Source organism: Cebus imitator, unplaced genomic scaffold, assembly GCF_001604975.1.
Source record: "Cebus imitator isolate Cc_AM_T3 unplaced genomic scaffold, Cebus_imitator-1.0 Scaffold573, whole genome shotgun sequence".
NCBI classification, from domain to species: Eukaryota; Metazoa; Chordata; class Mammalia; order Primates; family Cebidae; genus Cebus; species Cebus imitator.
The window spans coordinates 542,522-561,426 of NW_016107888.1; the positions used below are offsets into that span (position 1 = coordinate 542,522).

The 18,905-nt window shown below is 53.4% G+C and overlaps 1 protein-coding gene across 1 annotated transcript; it reads right to left on the bottom strand.

Moving 5' to 3' along the window:
* Positions 1-9,996: 9,996 nt before the first annotated feature.
* PPY (pancreatic polypeptide) lies at positions 9,997-11,690 on the bottom strand. The gene is made up of 4 exons (XM_017516085.2): positions 11,589-11,690; positions 10,650-10,840; positions 10,336-10,407; positions 9,997-10,146 (listed from the first exon to the last, which is right to left on the bottom strand). Exons 2-4 carry the CDS (start codon positions 10,838-10,840, stop codon positions 10,122-10,124), a joined length of 288 nt encoding a protein of 95 aa, XP_017371574.1. The 5' UTR covers positions 11,589-11,690; the 3' UTR covers positions 9,997-10,121.
* Between the last annotated feature and the right edge of the window lie 7,215 nt (positions 11,691-18,905).

Here is an 18,905-nt window from a genome sequence, read left to right on the forward strand (position 1 = left end):
TTTTTTTTTTTTTTTTTTTTTTAAGACCGGGTCTTGCTCTGTTGTCCAAGCTATAGTGCAGTGATGCAACCTCAGCTCACTGCAGCCTCCGCCTCCTGGGCTCAATTTATCTTCCCACCTCAGCCTCCCAAGTAGCTGGGACTACAGGCTTGTGTAGCTAATTTTTCTATTTTTAATAGAGACAGGGTTTTTCTGTGTTACCCAGGCTGGTCTCAAACTCCAGGACTCAAGTGATCCACCTGCCTTGGCCTCCCAAAGTGCTGGGATTACAGGTGTGACCCACCACACCCAGCCCACCTTTGCTCTTTTACCCTAGCTATGAGGCCAGAATGTCCCAGAATGGGGTTACTTCTTTTGGGCTGGGTCCAGAATGGTGTATGTTCCACCCTCACTGGGGGCACCAGGATACAGGACAGCAAACATTTTGAAGCAGCAGAGCCATCTCAGAGAGTTCTGGGAAGAGGGAGGGAAGGCGAGCTCTCACTCCAGTTCCCACCCTGCTGCTGATCTGCTGTATGACCGGGCCAGTCACTGGCTCATCATCAATCCTTCATTTCCTCCTCTGGACAAAGGGGAGACCCTGCTTAGTTGGAGAGTAAAGTGTCTTGCAAAACAAGAGAAGTTTGGGAAGCCTCAGCCAGCAGGAAGGTAGGCCTGCATGTCCCAGGCACTGTGGTTAGTCCATTTCACATAATCCTCCCAGTGACCTCAGGAGGTAGAGAAAAATCACTCTCCCCAGTTTCCAGAAGGGAAAAACCAAGGTGTCAAGGTTGCACAGCTAGAAAGTCAGCCTTAGAATTTGGCAGCTTGGCTCCAGAATCAATGAACTTTGGATCTAGGAGAAGAAGCAGCCTGGGATTGATGGCCTGATGGGGAGTCAGCTCCTTCACCTGCGTCTAACCATCTAAGTCCTTCCTTCCTTTCCTTCTCTTTCCTTCCATCCCCTCTCCTCCCCAGGCATCTATCTGTACCAGGTACCAAGTGGTCAGATGGTTGAAGATCTATCTGGGGATTATGGAAACATGTTAGATCGGAGCGGGGTTATTTGGGCAGCAGCATAGTGTAAAGGAGAGGGGGATGTCAGGGGACCTTGGCTGGGTGTCCGCTCAATGTCCACATCCCCTCGCTGCCCCCTCTTAGGAATGCGGCTCTCCTGGCCAGGCAGCCACCAATACTCCGTGCGTTATTTCCCTGAATTCCCAGATCACAAAAGCTGCCCAGGGATTGTGGTAAATATACAGATTCCCAGGCCCAATTCCAAACCAGTGGGCTCAGAATTGCCCAGCACGGATCCTGGGAAAGCGTATTTTTAATAAGCACCCCAGATGGTTTTTCTAACTGAGCAAGTTTGGGAAATAGGGGGATAAGAATAGGACCAGAATCTGGAAAACAGGTTTAAGGTCCCGCAGCAACCCTGGTTATATGAGCCTTGATTTCCTAATCTGTAAAATGGGGATGGGACCTCCAGGGTGTCAGCCTGATACCCAGAAGGGTAATGAAGCCCCCGAGGAGGCCCCTTCCCTTCACCTGCCCCTCACCCCCATCCCCACCTCACCTGTCTCCCTCCTCTCGCCCTCTCCAGCCTGACTGTCGGGGAGGTCCTGACGCCCTTCCCAGGACTGGGCACTGTGGTGGCACCAGCACAGGACGGGGCCCACCTGAAGCAGTGCAACCTGCTGAAGCTGTCCTGGTGACAGAAGCAGCTGTGCCGGAGGGAGCCCGGCCTGGCTGAGACCCTGCGGGAGCTGCGCACCTCAGTGGGGAGGAGGCCGGGGGAGGAGGAGTGCTGGGAATGGGGAAGAAGGCTTCAGGCAGCAGGAAGCTGGGAGAAGCTGCCCTTTCCTCTCCCCTGGCCCCCGTGCCCAGGCCACACTGCCCTTCCTGCCCTAGCACAGTCCCAAATGCGAAGAGTCCCGGGCATTAGTGAGGGCAGTTGAAGGCCAGGTGTGGCCCAGCCTCAGGTTTGGGGGAGCAGAGGAGCAAGGAAGATCTGAGAGAGGAGGAGACACAAGCCCGTTCCTGGAGGAGCCCACAGATGAGACGGGGTCCCCCAGTTACCTCCCTCTGCCTCTTCACACACGCAAAACAAGGCGCATGAAGACGTGAGGACGGGCAGCAGCTGGTTCCATGTCTGAAGACACGAGCCAGGCCATGCATTTGTCCACTCCTTCATCTGTTGCTTTGTTTGTCACATCCATCGATCCACCAGTCCCTCCCTCCCTTCCACTCCCACTCTACCTCCCTCCCATCTTCCTGCCTCCCTCCCGCCTCCACCCACCCCCTAAGCATCCATGGAGGCCCACAGTGAGCCAGGCACTGTGCTAGATGCTAAAGGGTCAGAGCTGAACAAGACCCCAGCTGCCCTCGGGAAGCATGCAGTCTAGAAGGGAGAACACAGGTCACCATGTGACTCCCTTGCCAAGGGGAAAGGGCTTTGATGGGACATTAAAAAAAAAAAGGCAGTGATGCTATACAGGGCATCCAGGCCCCTCCTAGGCCAGCTGCTCTCCGCAGTCTGCTGCCAAGCTAACGGCCTCACTCTGTGTCTCTCTCGGGACGTCACCAGCACCCCAGATGCACTGGAGGGCAGGTAGGAAGTAGTGATCCCGCGGGAGGCCAGGTTGGGCCACACCCAGCAGAGAGGAGTATCGGTGGTCCCGGAGCGGGTGGGATGGTCAGTCTGGGGCAAGCCATCCAGGAGACTCAAGGTCACTCTATCATTGGGTCTATTCCACAGTGGCTGGCAGAGAATGACATGTGAGAACCATCGTGTGTCATGAGAAGCCCATGGGGCTTATCTCGAGGGCCTCGGAAATGGGCTGGTCCGAATGGTCACACACCGACTTGGTGTCAAAATAGCAGGTTTAGCCACAGGTGCCTGCTCCAGGTGTCTGAGTAGCTTCTCTTTGCATCTCAGTGTCTTCTCTGAGAAGCGGGGGCAGTAGACCGTGGCCTGCTGCCCTCTGGGAACCTGGGTATGTGTTCCAGAGTGAATCTGGAAGTTCCATTTAAGTGGCAATTTGCAGTCAGAGTTTAAGGGGCAGTTGACAGGAGACCCACCCAGAGCTGTGTCCTCAAGCCACATTCCCTCATCCTGCCCATCACAGGGCTGCCACCATCACCTCCTCCCCTCAGAGGACGGCAGGCAGCCTCTGAGCTTCTTCCTTTCCTCTCGTCCCTCCTTCTTCCCTCCCCACACCCCTCCACAGTTCCTGGAATGAGTAAGGGAGTCCAGAAGAGCAAGGGGCTGAGAGCCCTCAGTGCCTACAGAAGAACCTGGGTTTGTAAGGGCCTCCAGGGCTGCAAAGGGACACATGGTTTGAGCTCTTGTGTGTGTGGGGTGTTGGGGGTATGTTCAGCACTGGACTGTGACTAATGAGGATAAGGAATAGCCTGTTTGCTGGTATTTAGGGTACACCAATCCCCAGATAGCTCCTCCCACCTATACTATGGAAATTTATCATGGAATCTCATTTCTTTTTCTAGAGATTCCTGGCTCCATAGAAACGCTGTCCTGGTCTCACTTGGCTACTGAGCCATCTCATTCAATTGACATTGAACTTCTCACCCCCACTGAGAGCAGGGTTTGTTTGTTTGTTTGTTGTTGTTTTGAGACAGGGTCTTGCTCTGTCACCCAGGCTGGAGTGCAGTGGGCGATCCTGGCTCATTCCAGCCTTGAGTTCCCAGGCTCAAGCAATCCTCCCACCTCAGCCTCCCCAGTACGTGGGACCACAGACACATGCCACCACACCTGGCTTTTTAAAAATTTTTGGTAGAGACACGGTCTCAATATTTTGCCCAGGCTAGTCTCAAACTCCTGGGTTCAAATGATCCTCCCACCTCAGCCTCCCAAAGTGCTGGGATTACAGGCATGAGCTACCATGCCTGGCCAAGAGCAGGTTTTAACAAGGAGAAGAGGCCAGAAGATGAGACACTTCGGGAGAAGTGGAGATGGGAGAAAGAGGATTTTTTAGGGCCAGGCATGGTGGCTCAAGCCTGTAATCCCAGGACTTTGAGAGAGTGTGGCAGGTGGATCATGAGGTCGGGAGTTCAAGACCAGCTTGGCCAAGACGGTGAAACTCCGTCTCTACTAAAAATACAAAAATTAGCTGGGCACAGTGGCAGGCACCTGTAATCCCAGCTACTCAGGAGGCCGAGGCAGGAGAATCACTTGAACCCAGGCAGCAGATTACGCCACTGCACTCCAGCCAGGGTGATAGAGTAAGACTCTGTTTCAAAAAAAAAAAAAAGAAGCAGAGTTCTTTCATGAGTGGAGGGGCTCACTCCTCTTAATCACCTAGCACGTGCCAGGAGCTGCCAGAGGCTGAGCTACATCACCCAATTCCATCTTCACAACAGTCCTATGCCAGGGTATAACCAGCTCCATTTCACAGATGAGGATGTGGAGGCTCAGGGGAGATAATGTCCCTTAATCGAGGTCACATAGCCAGGAGGTAGTGAAGTCAGGATTCCTACCCAGAAGCCCCTGCTCTTCCCACTGTGCCCCTTCTGGGGTTGGCTGGGCACAAAGAATTGCCGCACATTTCACAACCTTTCCCCAGGAAAGCACCAATATTGAGCAGGTAGAGGGAACCTGACAGGCCACACAGCTGAGGCTCTGTTGCCTGAGGCAGCCAAGGCCTAAGTTCATCATCCAAGCCACCAAGACCCACCGCCCTCCAGAAGGCTCAGCAGGTCATGCCTCAGGGGCTCCAAAATGGCCAGCAGGCTGAGAAAATCCCCAGGCTGTGCAGTGGGGCCTGCCATTCTGAAATCAGAAACTGCAACTCCACCCCCTCCCCATGGCAGTGGGCCTAGGGGAGGGGAATAGGGGTGCTGGGATCCCACAGCAGCCCTACAGGGAAAGGAGGCACCTTAGATCCAGCCAGATGGGGAGGGGCATCTGGTCTCAGCATAACCCCCTTCCAAACCCTGACAGTAGTCCCTGGGAAAAGCACAGTCCCCTCTCAGCCCCAGAGACAGTTTATCCCTAGGATATGTGTACTTGGAGCAGAAAGTTACCCTACACCCCAGGCCTCCCTGCCTCTGCCACCCACACTTCTGGGCCCCCGGCAGGGACTGTGCCCTCGTGGGAACAGCTGGTAGCCCATGTGCTTCCACCCCCACCTTCTCTCTGTTCTGGACTTTCAGGTCATGACACACGGGGAGGAAAAGAAGGCTGTGGTGGGAGTGGAGCCTTAGCGGGAAAGGGGGCATGGATCCTTAGGAATATAAAAGGCCTCAGAGGCCCTGGCCAGAGACGCTTTGCTGTGCTCCTCTGCATCTGCCCAGCACCATGGTAATGTCTGGTGGCCAAGTCTGGGCCCCCTATCAGCTATATTCTCTAGGAGCTTGGGGATGGGGGCTGGCAGCAAGGGCCCCTCCTCAGGCCCACTAAGGGCATGAAAGAGTTAAGCCAGGGAACCTCGTCTGCCACTCTGATGGCCAGGACAGCTACTAGGGCTTCTTATCCCTGTGTGGGGTGGCGGAAATGAGGGGAGTTCCTGGTTAAAAGAGGGTTGAGGGGCTTAGGAGCTCTGGGGGTGTGTGTGGTGCTTACAAGCATCATAGTCTGTGAATCATTGTATGTTGCAGGCACACAAAATTCTCTGTGCATTGGGTGTGTGAATCCTCAGGCTGGCTTTCCTATGTGTGACTGTTAGTCATTCATTTAATATGTATTATTGAATATCTACTAAGTGTCAGGCCCTGTTCTAGGTGCTTGTGATACATCAATAGACAAAATAGGCGAAGAGCCCAGTTGTAATTAATGATACACTGAGGGAGGAGATGCTGCTGGGAAGGGACTCAGACAACAAATATAATAAATCTAGAATATAGTAAGTTAGAAAGTACAGGCTGGGTGTGGCGGCTCATACCTGTAATCCCAGCACTTTGGGAGGCGAGGAGGGAGGATCACTTGAGGCCAGAAGTTTAAGACTAGCCTGGGCCACATAGCAAGACTCCATCTCTACAAAAAATTAAAATTTAGTTGGGCATAGTTGTATATCCGTGCACCTGTAGACCTAGCTACTTGGGAGGCTGAAGCAAGAGGAGGGCCTGAGCCCAGGAGTTTGAGGCTGTGGTGAGCCACGATCCCTGGGAGGTAAAACAAGACCTGTCTTTAAAAGAAAGAAAGAAAGAAAAGAAAAGAAGTACAAAAATAGAGCAAGAAAAAGATAAAGCAAGATGAGGGGTCGGGTTGAAATATTATTTTCTTTATTTATTTTTTAAATTGTAGAGACGGGGCTCTGTCTGTCTTTTGCCCAGGCTAGTCTCGAACTCATGGGCTCAAGCAGTCCTCCCACCTCAGCCTCCCAAAGCGCTGGGATCCAAAGGTGTGATCCATCATGCCCTGCCAGGTTGCAATTTTAAATAGGGGTGTCACAGTAGGACCCATTTCAAAGGTGGGTTTTGAGCTAATGCTTACAAGGGGCGACAGATCTGGCCATGAGGATGTCTGAAGGAAGAGTCTTCCAAGCAGAGAAAGCGAGAACAGCAGGGACAAAGGAGGGGGATACCCAAGGAGTTTGTGGGAGAGAGGCTGGTGAGGTTAGGGAGCTTTATGCCATCCTCGTGCGACCACCTTAGGGTGTGTCTCCTGTTCCTTTTTTTTTTTTTTTTTTTTTTGAGACGGAATCTGGCTCTGTCGAGCAGGCTGGAGTACAGTGGCGCTATCTTGGCTCACTGCAACCTCCACCTCCCGGGTTCCAGCAATTCTCCTGCCTCAGCCTCCCGAGTAGCTAGGATTACAGGCGCCCACCACCGCGCCCAGCTAATGTTTGTATTTTCCGCAGAGATGGGGGTTTCGCCATGCTGGTCCGGCTGGTCTTGAACTCCTGACCTCAGGTGATCCTCCCACCTCGGCCTCTCAAAGTGCCGGGATTACAGGCGTGAGCCACGGCGCCCGGCCTCTACGTTCATTTTTACCTGTATGCTCTGCTTGTATCACTGGGCATGTCCAGGTGTGCACCATTCCCCCGGGCACCAGGATGTCCCTTACGGCGTCTGTGCACTGGTGTGTCTCAAAAACAGACGCGTCCCTCGTTCTGAGCGCCCCTGCACCCACCGCTCGAAACACCTGCAACCTCCGGACCCGGAGCCGCGGGACCCCAGCTCCGGCGTCACGTGACCGCTCGCGGCTCTGTCTGCCCCGCCCCCTCCAGACACTGGCTCTGCGCTGCGCATGCGCCCTGTCCATAGCGGGCCTCTTGTCGCTGCTCCTGCCGCCCGAGGGCGTCCTGGGCGAGGAGCTGCCAATGCCGCAGCCCAGGGCCGCCAGTTGGCTGAACTTAGACTCCATCAAGAAGTACGTGGGGAAGCTCTTCAACAAAAGGTGGGCAGGCGGAGGGTGCGAGGGAGGAAAACGGGGGCTGCGGGGGGAACACGGAACCCCCTCGCCGCCCTCACGCGTATCGCGGCCCGAGCTGGGCTCGGGGAGCGGCCTCATGACCGCTGCAAAGACGTGTTCCCAGCCCGAAGAAATCTAAAAACCACAAGAAAACTGCGAACGCCACGACCACGTCCCTACCGAAAGCCACTAAACCCCCTCCATGGATCGCCACGAACCCCCAGTGGCTGAACACCTCGAAACCCCGACCACCGACCTCCTCCCGGAGCCCCAGGTAGGACAGCCTGGACGCTTGGCACCGAGCCCGGGTCTTGGGGCAGCTTGGGTGGCAGCGAGAGGAAGCTCCCGGGGGCAGGCGTGCAGGGAGATACCAGCGCCTGGGGGGGCTTCTCCAGGCTGGGCCTTGGCCTCCAGATGCCTCTTCGCCCACCAACCCCTTTCTATTGAGAGGAGCATCAACCCCTCCCCATCTCCTTAGTGATAACAATAAAGACAAATTTCTGTTGCTTCAGTGACTTCTGTGGGCCTGGGGGCAGGGAGTGACGGGTCGGTCCATCGAGGGGGAAGGGGGACCCTCGAATTCCTGCTGTGAGAGAAAAAGACCTCACCTGCCGGGGGCTGGGAGGGGTGCTCCCCTGCCTCCCTCAGCGACCCATCCACCTTCCCCCACCTCATCCCACACACCACCACCAGCATGGGGGGTTCTAACCCAGAGGTAGAGAAGAGGTGAGAGCAGCAGGAACCTCAAAGGAGGGGCTTCAGCTAGACACACTCCCACTCCCACCTGGCTCAAGTTTCTACCCAACAGCCCAGCTTGGGCCATCAGAATTGGCACAGGAACAAGAAGAGGTGCCTTTGCCCCTCGGCATGCAGAGCCTAGGGGGCCGCCTTTGCCTCCTGGACTTGTAAGCCTTTCTGGGGTGAGCAAAGCAGGGGAAGGGATGAAGCCTGGCAGGGGCCTGTCCCTGAGAAGCTGGGTGTGAGGGTGGCTCTCTCTTCTGGAGGCTCCCATGGCCATCAGGGAGACCTGGTAGGGGCAGAGCCCTGCCCTGATCCTACTCTCACATCCAGGTTCATCTGTGTCTCCAGGGTGCCAACTCCTGGGGATAGGAAGTATCCACTCCTCCCCATTCATAGCCCATCCCTTAAACTGCCAGAGAAAATGCTGGAACTTCAGGCTCCTTTACCCAGACTCGAACCATTCTCTTGCAAAACCATCTCTCCTTCCAGACACCCCTTGGATTTAAGAATCAACCAGAGGTCAGACACGGTGGCTCGCACCTGTACTCCCAGAACTTTGGGAGGCCGAGGTGAGCAGATCACTTGAGCCCAGGAGTTTGAGACCACGCTGGGCAACATAGCAAGACCCTGTCTCTACAAAATTTTTTAAAAATAGCTGGATGTGGTGGCATGTGCCTGTAGTTCCAGCTACTTGGGAGGCTGAGGCAGGAGGATTGCTTGAGCCCAGGAAGGCAAGGCCACGATGAGCTGTGATCATGCTGCTGTACTCCAGCCTGGGTGCCGGAACAAGACCCCTGTCTCCAAAAACAAACAAAAAATCAATGTGAGCCAAGCAGCTGCATCCTTTAGAAGTCCTTTGCCTTTTAGGACCTAGGGCTGAGCTCCCTAGGAGGACAGGGCAGAAGACAGCAGTGTAGGGGGCAGGCCTCATGCCCTCAGCAGGCCTCAGGCTGGCCCTGAGCTCCTGTTCTCCCTCTTCCAGGTCATTTGCACACACCAGATGGAGTCAGGACTTGAGGGGAAACACAATTGTGGTGTCATTTCCATTTCTATGCAAGGTACAGATCCCAGGAAAGTGGATCCCTCATCCTCCAAACCCATAACCCCATCCCTTCAGGCCAAGCATGTGGGGGAGGCAGGAGAAGCCATTCTAGGACCCGGAAACATTCTAGTTCCCTCACTTCTCCCCATTACACAACCGCGTGCACACACACGCACGTGCACTGTCCCCACCTATTCAGGATGCCTGAGAAGGGTCAGCAAGAGACAGGTGCTCTGGGACTCTGGGCAGTCCTCCCTGGGGCAGGATCCAGGTCCTCGCCCTCCCAGGGCTGGAGTGTGGAATCCACAGATTCAACTCATGGTGGTGGCTGGAACTCAGCTAATCTAGCCTCCTCCCCTTCCACTGCAGCTTGAACACCTCCTGTGCCCAGGACTTCACTACCTCTCCAGGCAGCCCATTCTCTCCAAATTTCTGGACCCGTGGAGGCAGCCATGACTGCTGTAGCACCAGAATCATTCCCCCTCCATGCCAAGAACGCATTAGTATAAATTTGGGTGCTTCTGCTGCCTAGGCTGCAGGAAGGCACTGGTGAGGGGTGCACTTGGGGCAGGGTTGTCATCGGGCTATGTCGGGGGGTTCTATAGCTGCTGAACTGGGAAGATTCAAACTCAAGACTGCCGCTTCATAGACTTGCTGAAAAACCATGGAGGATTCCCTGCCTTCCTCTGGCCACAACTTGTCCCTGTGTGAAGTAGAGAGAATGAGCTGAGTGACTCTGATGACCCCACCAACCTTCTGGATGATCCCCTTTGCCTCCACCCTGCCCTCCCCTTTCTCTCCCTTGCATTTGGTACTTCCTGCTGCCCCCGCACCAGGGATCCACAGAGACAAAGGACAGGCCGTGGCTTTGACTTGCTTTATTGAGCCTGTGTGGGAGCAGGGAGCAAGCTTTGGCCAGAGCCAAGGGTGCGGAGGGGAGAGCTGGGCTGGCACTGCCCATGGAGTCAGCAGAGGCAGGAGGTGGCATTATAAGTCCATCGGGCTGAGCTCCCTGGGAGGACAGGGCAGAAGACAGCAGTGTAGGGGGCAGGCCTCGTGCCCTCAGGAGGCCTCAGGCTGGCCCTGGGCTCCTGTTCTCCCTCTTCCACCCCCACCACACCTTTTCAAACCCTGATTCAGTCCCACCACCCCTACTTCAGCCCCAGGGAGCTGGACAGACAGGACGGGGAGTCAAACTCACCAGGGGCCAGCAGCATGGGGGGACCCCCACTCTGAGAAGGCCAGCGTGTCCTCTTTCTGTCTTTTCCCATATCTGGGAGGGAAGAGGCAGCTGCAGCAAGCGCTGTGCCCAGGTGCCAACCCCCCATTTCATAACTGCCTGTAGGCACCATCTTGCCCAGGGCACATGGGCCCAGGTCTGTTCAGCACAGATGCCCTGTTTTCCCAAGAGCAGGCATGGAAGGGGCTGGGACTGCGGATAGGGCATGGCCAGGAATGTTGGGTGGGCTCAGGGTCCCAGGGGCTGGGATCTCTCTCGCCGACCACAGCACACACCTAGGCCTGGTCAGCATGTTGATGTATCTACGGAGATCAGCTGCATACTGGGCCATCTGCTCTGGCGTGGCATTGTCCCCTGGGTACACTGGCTCCAGTGGAGCTCCCTGGGCACCCAGCAGTGGCTCCAGTAACAGAGCCACACAGGTGGACAGGAGCAGCAGGGAGAGGCAGCGGCGTGCAGCAGCCATCTGAGGAGCAAGCAGAGGTGGAGGCGGAAGAGCGCCGGGGCTACAGATTTTCCTGTGCCCAGGAAGCAGGGCCCATCTATCCAGCCCCTTGGCCCATCATCCATTTCTCTAAGCCTGGGGACAAGGGGGCAGAGCAAAGGGCCACTCTGAGCTGACTACTATACCTCCCAGACACTGCCCTAGAGGCATGGACAGCCTGTCCTGTGAGAGCCCAGCATCTGGGATCTCGCAAGTTAGAAAAGTGTAGCAGAGGAAATGGGGACATGAGTCCTGGAGAGACAGGACTAATGACATCCAGGGCCTCATGGCTCCAAGGCGGCAGCAGCTAGTGGGAAATAAGGGCATGCCAGGTCACCCACAGGGTAGGGGACACAGAATGAACCGGGGAAGCAAAGTACAGAAATCCATGGCCTTGTGGGTCTGGCCCTCCTCCCCAAGGTAGAGGAACAGATATGGGTCCTGGAGAGGACACAGGCCGGCATAGGCACTCACACAGGGACCCCAGTCACTCACAAGGTCACAGTCACACACTCCAGTTCACAGCCACGCACATGAGTGTGCACACACACTTGCAGTCAGCAGACGGCTCTTCTAGTGTGACAGGTCTGTCCAGATGCAGCGCAAGACCCAAGCAGGACCTTAGGCTTCCCGAGGCCCCTGGCCCTGCAAAGCACCAGCTTCTTCCCTCCATCCCAGGCCCTAGCCTGGGGGAGGCCCCCAGAGCCTCAGGCAGGCTGAGCCCACTTACCCAGAGTCCGGAGTAGATGGGCACTGGACCAAGCGGGCAGCTGCCTCAGGATGGATGGGCCCCTGCCCTTGGCTGGCCTCTTTATAGTCCTCAGCCCCCCAGAGTCCCCGCCTCCTGTCAGCCTCCCTCACTCCGCAGCCCTCACCCCCTCCTCCCGCTCTCTCTCGGTACTGGCAACGCAGGTACTGAGGCCAGAGATAGGAGGGGGACCGGGCAGTGCTGTGGGTGCCAGGCCAGCAGCGTCACAGATAAAACTGGACCACAGGAGAAGTCTCCTGCAGGCCTGCATTGCTGACACCCCTTCCCTCTGGGTACCAGAGCAGGCTTGGTTCAAGAAAGATAGGGTTCTGGGACTTGAGGGTGACTGAAAACTTTTGGTCACAGGCCTTGGAGCTGGCCCTCCTGCCTCCTAAGGATCAACCCAAATCATCCAACGGATTCCCTCGGGGCAGAAGATTGAGGCTGCAGCTGGAGCCTCCAAAATGAAGAATGGAAACTCAGGCCATCCTCTGCAGTTTGCAACTGCACAAGGTGGGAGCAGGGAAGCGGTCTCAGGTCTTAAGGCAAGTTGGAAAGGAGGAGGGTACCAGCCTTGGAGAAACCCATTTGGTGGGTGCATAGGATGCAGAATGAGAACAAATGTGCCTGGGTTCAGGGGAAAGGTTGAGGTGATGCCGGTTTCCGGTCGCCATTTCCCCTCCCATCCCAGAGCCCCAACCCCAAGGGAGTGCTAAAAAAAACCAGCATCATTTGTAAAGCCACACATTTGCCAAAGTGCTCCCAGCTCAGTCACCTCACTAAATCCCCACCACAACCCACTTGACAGATTCAGGATCTGAAATCTGCTCAGAGATGTCAAATAACTGGCCCAGACCACATAGCTAGTCAGTGGGAGATCCAGGGTTTCAAACAAAATCTAACTCCAAAGTCTAACTCCAAACCTGGACTGTTTTTTCCCTAAGTGGAGCTGTCAAAGTATTGGTATAATTTCCCACTTTTTGGCTGAGAAAGCTGAAGCTCACAGAGATAAAGATGCTTGCTCAAGATCTCATCGCTACCTAGGTCTTGAATTCTGGCTTAGAGCCTTAGCCTCACTAATCCACCCCCACCAGAAGCCCCTGAGTATCCCTGTCCAGCGTCTCTTCCCAACCCCCAGTCTCCCTCCCCAGCTTAGGCCAAGGAGTAGTAACTGGCTGTGTCTGAATGACATGGTGACACCAAGTAGGGAGCTAAGGACTTATCACTGCTAACGTTCTGCTATCCCAGATCAGCACACCAAGAAGTTGGGAGGTGGGAGTGCTGCTGGGGAAGAGGAGACCCGAGGTGAAACTCCAGGATCTGGCAGGGTGGGTTTAGAGTCAGACAGACCTGGGTCCAAATTTTGGCTCTGCCATTGGCTGGCTGTGTGAGCCTGGGAAAGTAATTTCTTTAGCCTCTCTGAGCTTCACTTTTTGTCTCTGTAAAATGGGCTCATCACACCCATCTCAAGACAGAATAAAGGAAGTCTCAGCAAACAGCAGTGTTCTGCCTTGATCCTTTCAATTTTGATTTCTAGTAACAAGAACAGCAATAATGCTTCACCAGACAGCTTACATTCCACAACGCAGAGATGAAAGTCATTCTGTCTCAGCAAGCCCGGGCCTTTCTCTGGGCTGAAGTTTTCCACTTGCAAAACAAGGGTGTGAACTGGCCTTGGGTTTGGGAGGTAGAGGTTGCAGCTCGCCACCAGGGGGCGCCAGGCTCCAGCCCTAGTTAAAAGGTCCTGCGCTCCCACAGAACCATGGCCTGGAGGGACCTGTTCTGGCTGTTACTAGTTTGAGGACCCAGCCCTACCCGACAGAGAGTGGATCTAAGGATTGACTCAGATGCCAGGGCCACTTACAGTTCTATCCTGTTGCAGAGGTAAACCTAAGTGCCTAAGAAATAGGTACTCTGCAAACGTCAACCAAACTGTAGCTTTCATTTTTCTCCTTTGCAAACAACAGATTTGTCTTCTGTGTCCTCTCAGGGATGTGGTGACAATCCAGGAGGAAGTGGTAGTAGATGTGCTTTCTACGCTGCATGACCACGTGTATTAGCTCATTTTCATACTGCTGTGAAAATAACTGCCCAAGGCCGGGCATGCTGGCTCACACCTGTAATCCCAGCACTTTGGGAGTCTAAGGTGGGTGGATCACCTAAGGTCAGGAATTCACGACCAGCCTGGCCAACATGGTGAAACCCCGTCTCTACTAAAAATACAAAAATTAACCAGGAGTGGTGGTGCACACCTGTAATCCCAGCTACTTGGGAGGCTGAGGCAGAACTCGGGAGGCGGAGTTTGCAGTGAACCAAGATCGCACCACTACACTCCAGCCTAGGCAACAGAGTGAGACTCCATCTCAACAAAAACAAAAAGAACTCCCCAAGATTGGGTAATTTATAAAGGAAAGAGGTTTAATTGACTCACAGTTCAGCATGGCTGTGAAGGCCTCAGGAAACTTACAATCATGGCAGAAGGCATAGGGGAAGCAGGCACCTTTCTCACAAGGCGGCAGGAAGAAGTGCAGACCAAAGGGGAGAAGAGCAACTTATAAAATCATCAGCTCTCGTGAGAACTCACTCACTATCACGAGAACAGCATGCAGAAGACTGCCCGCATGATTCAATGACCTCCACCTGGTCTCTCCCTTGACACACAGGGACTATGGGGATTATAATTCAAGATGAGATTTGGGTTGGGACAAAAGACTAACCATGTCCCCATATCTAGAACACAGCGATGATGCTCACTCATCTTCATGTGTCCCTGTCAGAGGCGTTTGAACCAGAGTGACTCCATCTTGAACAGGAGCTGGATAAATGAGGCTGTGACCTGCTGGGCTGCATTCCCAGGAGGTCAGGCATTTTTAGTCACAGGATGAGACAGGAGGCCGACACAAGCTACAGGTCACAAGACCCTGCTGATAAAACAGAATGAGGTAAAGAAGCTGGTAAGAACATGGGAAAACCAAGCGGGCGATGAAAGTGACCGCCGATTATCCTCACTGATCTTTTCTTTTTTTTCCTTTTTCAGCAGAGACGGGGTTTCACCATGTTGGCCATGCTGGTCTCGAACTCCTAATCTCAAGTTATCTGCCACCTCAGCCTCACAAAGTGCTGGGATTACAGGCCTGAGCCACCGTGCCTGGCTTTACTGATCGTTATACACTAATTATAATGCATTAGCATGCTGAGAGATGCTTGCGCCAGTGCCAGTTTACAAATGCCATGGCAACATCTGGAAGTTACCCTCCGTGGTCTAAAATGAAGCAGAACCCTCACTTTTGGGAAATCCTCATCCCTTTCCTGGAAAACTCATGAATAATCATCCCTTGTTTATTAGTATATGATCAAGACATAACCATAACAATAGCCCAACAGCAGCCCTGGGGGCTGCTCTGCCTGTGGAGTAGCCGTTCCTTTGCTTCTTTACTTCTCTTTTATTTATTTAATTTATAGAGATGGGGGCTCACTTTTTTGCCCAGGCTCAAATGATCCTCCTGCCTCGGCATCCCAAAGTGCTGGGATTACAGGTGTGAGCCATCGCACCTGGCCCTTATTTCCTTACTTCTCTAATAAACTTACTTTCACTCTACTCTGTGGACTCATTCTGAATTCTTTCTTGCCTGAGCTCCAAGAATCCTTTTTTGGGGTCTGGGTCAGAAACCTTTTTCAGTAACATTCCCATTGCCACAGAGCCCTGCTTAAAGAAAGCACCAATTCCCGGCCTGCAGCTGCACTGAAAGACGATAGTGGTGCCTCTTCCCCTGCCCAATGCCATGCCCTCTGGCACATGGCGGATGGCCACTGGCAGTGATGGGATGGAGTAAGCCCTCTGAGACCAGGAGAGGAACACCCCAGAAACACCTGAGGTCACAGAGTGAATGAAGGCAGCTAAAGGAGCAAAGGGAATGAGGGCCCCCACATACGTGACCCCAGGGCAGTTTGCCCCGCACTGTGTCCTTCACCACACCCTGCCTCCTCCACCCACCCCACCTCCCCACCCCTCCCCCACCCCCACCCTCCTGCTCAGAAGCTCATGAGTTCTGGGCCTCATGGGGGCAGCAGGAGGAGATGAAGAAGCAGGGGTTCTGCAAGGAGGTCAAAGCTGCATGAGGAGCCAGGGGACGGCTTGCTGTTTTTGGGGGGTTTTTTGTTTATTTATTTGTTTGTTTTTGAGACAAGCTCTCACTCTGTCACCCAGGCTGGAGTGAAGTGGCATGATCATGACTCACTACAGCCTTTACCACCCAGGGTTCAAGAAATCCTCACATCTCATCCTCCCAAGTAGCTGGGACCACAAGTGCATGCCACCATGGCCAGCTGATTTTTTTTTTTTTTTTTTTTTGAGATGGGGTTTCACTCTTTGTTTCCCAAGCTGGAGTGCAGTGGCTCGATGCAAACTCCCCCTCCCAGGTTCAAGCGATTCTCCTGTCTCAGCCTCCTGAGTAGCTGGGATTACAGATGCCCGCCACCACGCCCGGCCAATTTTTGTATTTTTAGTAGAGACAGAGTTTCACCATGTTGGCCAGACTGGTCTTAAACTCCTGACCTCAGATGATTCACCCGCCTCTGCCTCCCAAAATGCTGGGATTACAGGCATGAGCCACTGAGCCAGGCCTAATTTTTTTTTTTTTTAATATTTTGTAGAGATGGGCTTAAGTGATCTACCCACCTCACTCAGCCCCCCAAAGTGCTGGGATTACAAGAGTGAGCCACTGCACCTGCCCAAGATGTTTTCTGCGGTTTTTTTTGTTTTTACTGTTGCATTTGTGTGTGTGTGTGACGAAGTCTTGCTCTGTTGCCCAGGCTGGAGTGCAGTGGCATGATCTCAGCTCACTGCAGCCTCCACCTCTTGAGTTCCAGCGATGCTCCTGCCTCAGCCTTCTGAGTAGCTGGGGTTACAGGCACACACTACCCCGCCCAGCTAATTGTTGTATTTTTAGTAGAGACGGGGTTTTGCCATGTTGGCCAGGCTGGTCTCAAACTCCTGACCTCAGGTTATCTGCCCACCTCAGCCTCCCAAAGTGCTGGGATTACAGCCACGAGCCATTGCACCTGGCCAGGATGGCTTTTTTGAAAGTCAGGACATGGAAGTTCAGAAAGGAGAAGAAGCTGGCTGTGGCGCTCCAGCAAGCTGGAAGCGGTCCCTTACCTGGCCCTGCACTTCAGAACCTTCCTCTCAGGGCATCTTACAAGTGCCTCTTTGCTGCCTTGTGAGGGAGGCAGAAATTACTCTTCACTCTTATCAAATGAGAAAACCCAGACCCAGCGAGGTAGCTGAGGCTGTCTAAGGTCACGTGGGAGTCAGGAAGGGTCAAGACTAAACCCAGGGCCACATGGTTCCAGCCTGGCTTTACTCATGTTTGCAGACCCCCCGACCCCCACCCACCACTGGCCAGAGCCTGGCCCAGCTCTTAGGCTAATGTCTTATTCCAAAATTGAGTGGCAGCAGCAGAGGTAGGGGGTACATTGGGGGAGGGGTAGCTGCCCCCAGATGCCAGGACCTATGCCCTGGAGAAGCTCTTGGGCTAGGGATAGCTGTGACACACACACACATACCTTCATCCCCTTGTCTCACCCACTCTGAACCAACTCAGGGCCCAGTGGGGGCTCACTCCACTAATTTGGAGCCTGGGCCCTGCCTCCACTTCTCTCTGCCCTGGGAATTCCAACTGCCTCCAGGGCCTCCCAAAGACACACAGGGAGAGTTCACTATTCTCTCTTCCTGTCTCCAGCATCTGCAACAGCAAATCCTATCACTGCCACTCCAAACTGTTCTCAAAGAGGAAGTCATCTCTATGGCTGAAATAAAAACTACACCAAGCTATATAATACCATTCAAGAACAGCCTGGTCAACATGGTGAAATTTTTCTATACTAAAAATATAAAAAATTAGTGGGGTATGGTGGTGGGCACCTGTAATCCCAGCTACTCCGGAGGCTGAGGCAGAACTCCTGGGAGGCAGACGTTGCAGTGAGCCAAGATCACAACATTGCACTCCAGCCTAGGTGACAAGACCAAGACTCCATATCAAAAAAAAAAAAAAACAGTGTTGGGGAGGTAAACAGGGAGGGCAGGGCAGGAAGTTTCCTGGAGGAAATGAGACTGGAAGTGACCTTGAAGGCTGGGGCAGGGGAAATGCTTTCAAAGAAGCAGGCCTGCAACATGAGGCTGAGCACGTTAGGGGTGCACACGGAGGAATTGCAGGAGATGCCACCAGAGGAGGAAGGGGTGTGATGAAAAGCCTTGAGTTTCTGGCAAAGATTTTAGATTTCATCTTTAGTAGAATCAGAACTGCTTCAGGATGAGATATCTTACCTCTGTCCCTCACTTTATGGCCTCTCTCCCTCTCTGCCTTGGGATTCCCATTGGTTCAATGAAGAGATAGGACCAAATGATTTCTTGATGACATTCAAAAGACATCATGTTTCTAACACATAATTCGAGGTGCCCAAATATCCACATTCTCCCTTCATCATCAGAGAGCTTGAGATGGTTCATATGTAGGTTTGTTATATAACAAAAAGATAACCTGGCTGGGTGCGATGGCTTACACCTGTAATCCCAACACTTTGGGAGACCAAAGTGGGTGAATTACTTGAGGTTAGGAGTTCAAGACCAGCCTGCTCAATATGGTGAAACCCTGTCTCTACTAAAAATACAAAATTAGCCGGGCCATGGTGGCGAGCAACTGTAATCCCAGCTGCTTGGGAGGCTAAGGCAGGAGAATCACTTGAACCTGGAGGAGGAGGTTGCAGTGAGCCAAGATCGCATCATTACACTTCAGCCTGGGCAACATGGGCAAAGCTCATCTAAAAAAAAAAAAAGATAATCCATTTATAAATTTTAAAAAATTTTAAAAATGAAGAGCTTGCGATAGGCACACAGCCACTAAGCTGAAGACATCTTCCAGGTTGTCTTTGCAGCTGATGGGGCCGTGAGACTAGGCTTTAACCAATGGGCTGAGAGTTAAAGTGGTTTTTGCCGTTCTGTTTTTAGGAATGGATGGCAGATTATATTTTTCAAAGGTGACCACAAAAATATCTCCTACCTCATGTGTGATTCTACAGTGAGGTCTATGTCCCCTCTTCCTAAATGTGAGGACACTTGTGACTGCTGTGACCAACAGAGTATGGGGTATGATGCCATGTGACTTTGGAAGCTGGATCACAAAAGTGATTGTCATGAGTTAAATGGAGTCCCCCCTGAAATTCATACATTGAAGTCCTAACTCCCAGTACTTCAGAATGTGACCTTCTTTAGAAATGGGATTGGCCAGGCACGGTGGCTCA

Excerpts from the sequence above, each read along its gene's own strand:
- PPY (XM_017516085.2), bottom strand. The coding sequence starts at position 10,840 with ATGGCTGCTGCACGCCGCTGCCTCTCCCTGCTGCTCCTGTCCACCTGT. Across the intron at positions 10,408-10,649 it reads AACATGCTGACCAGGCCTAG|ATATGGGAAAAGACAGAAAG; the intron begins GTGTGTGCTGTG and ends CTTCCCTCCCAG. Across the intron at positions 10,147-10,335 it reads CCCCATGCTGCTGGCCCCTG|GGAGCTCAGCCCGATGGACT; the intron begins GTGAGTTTGACT and ends CTGTCCTCCCAG.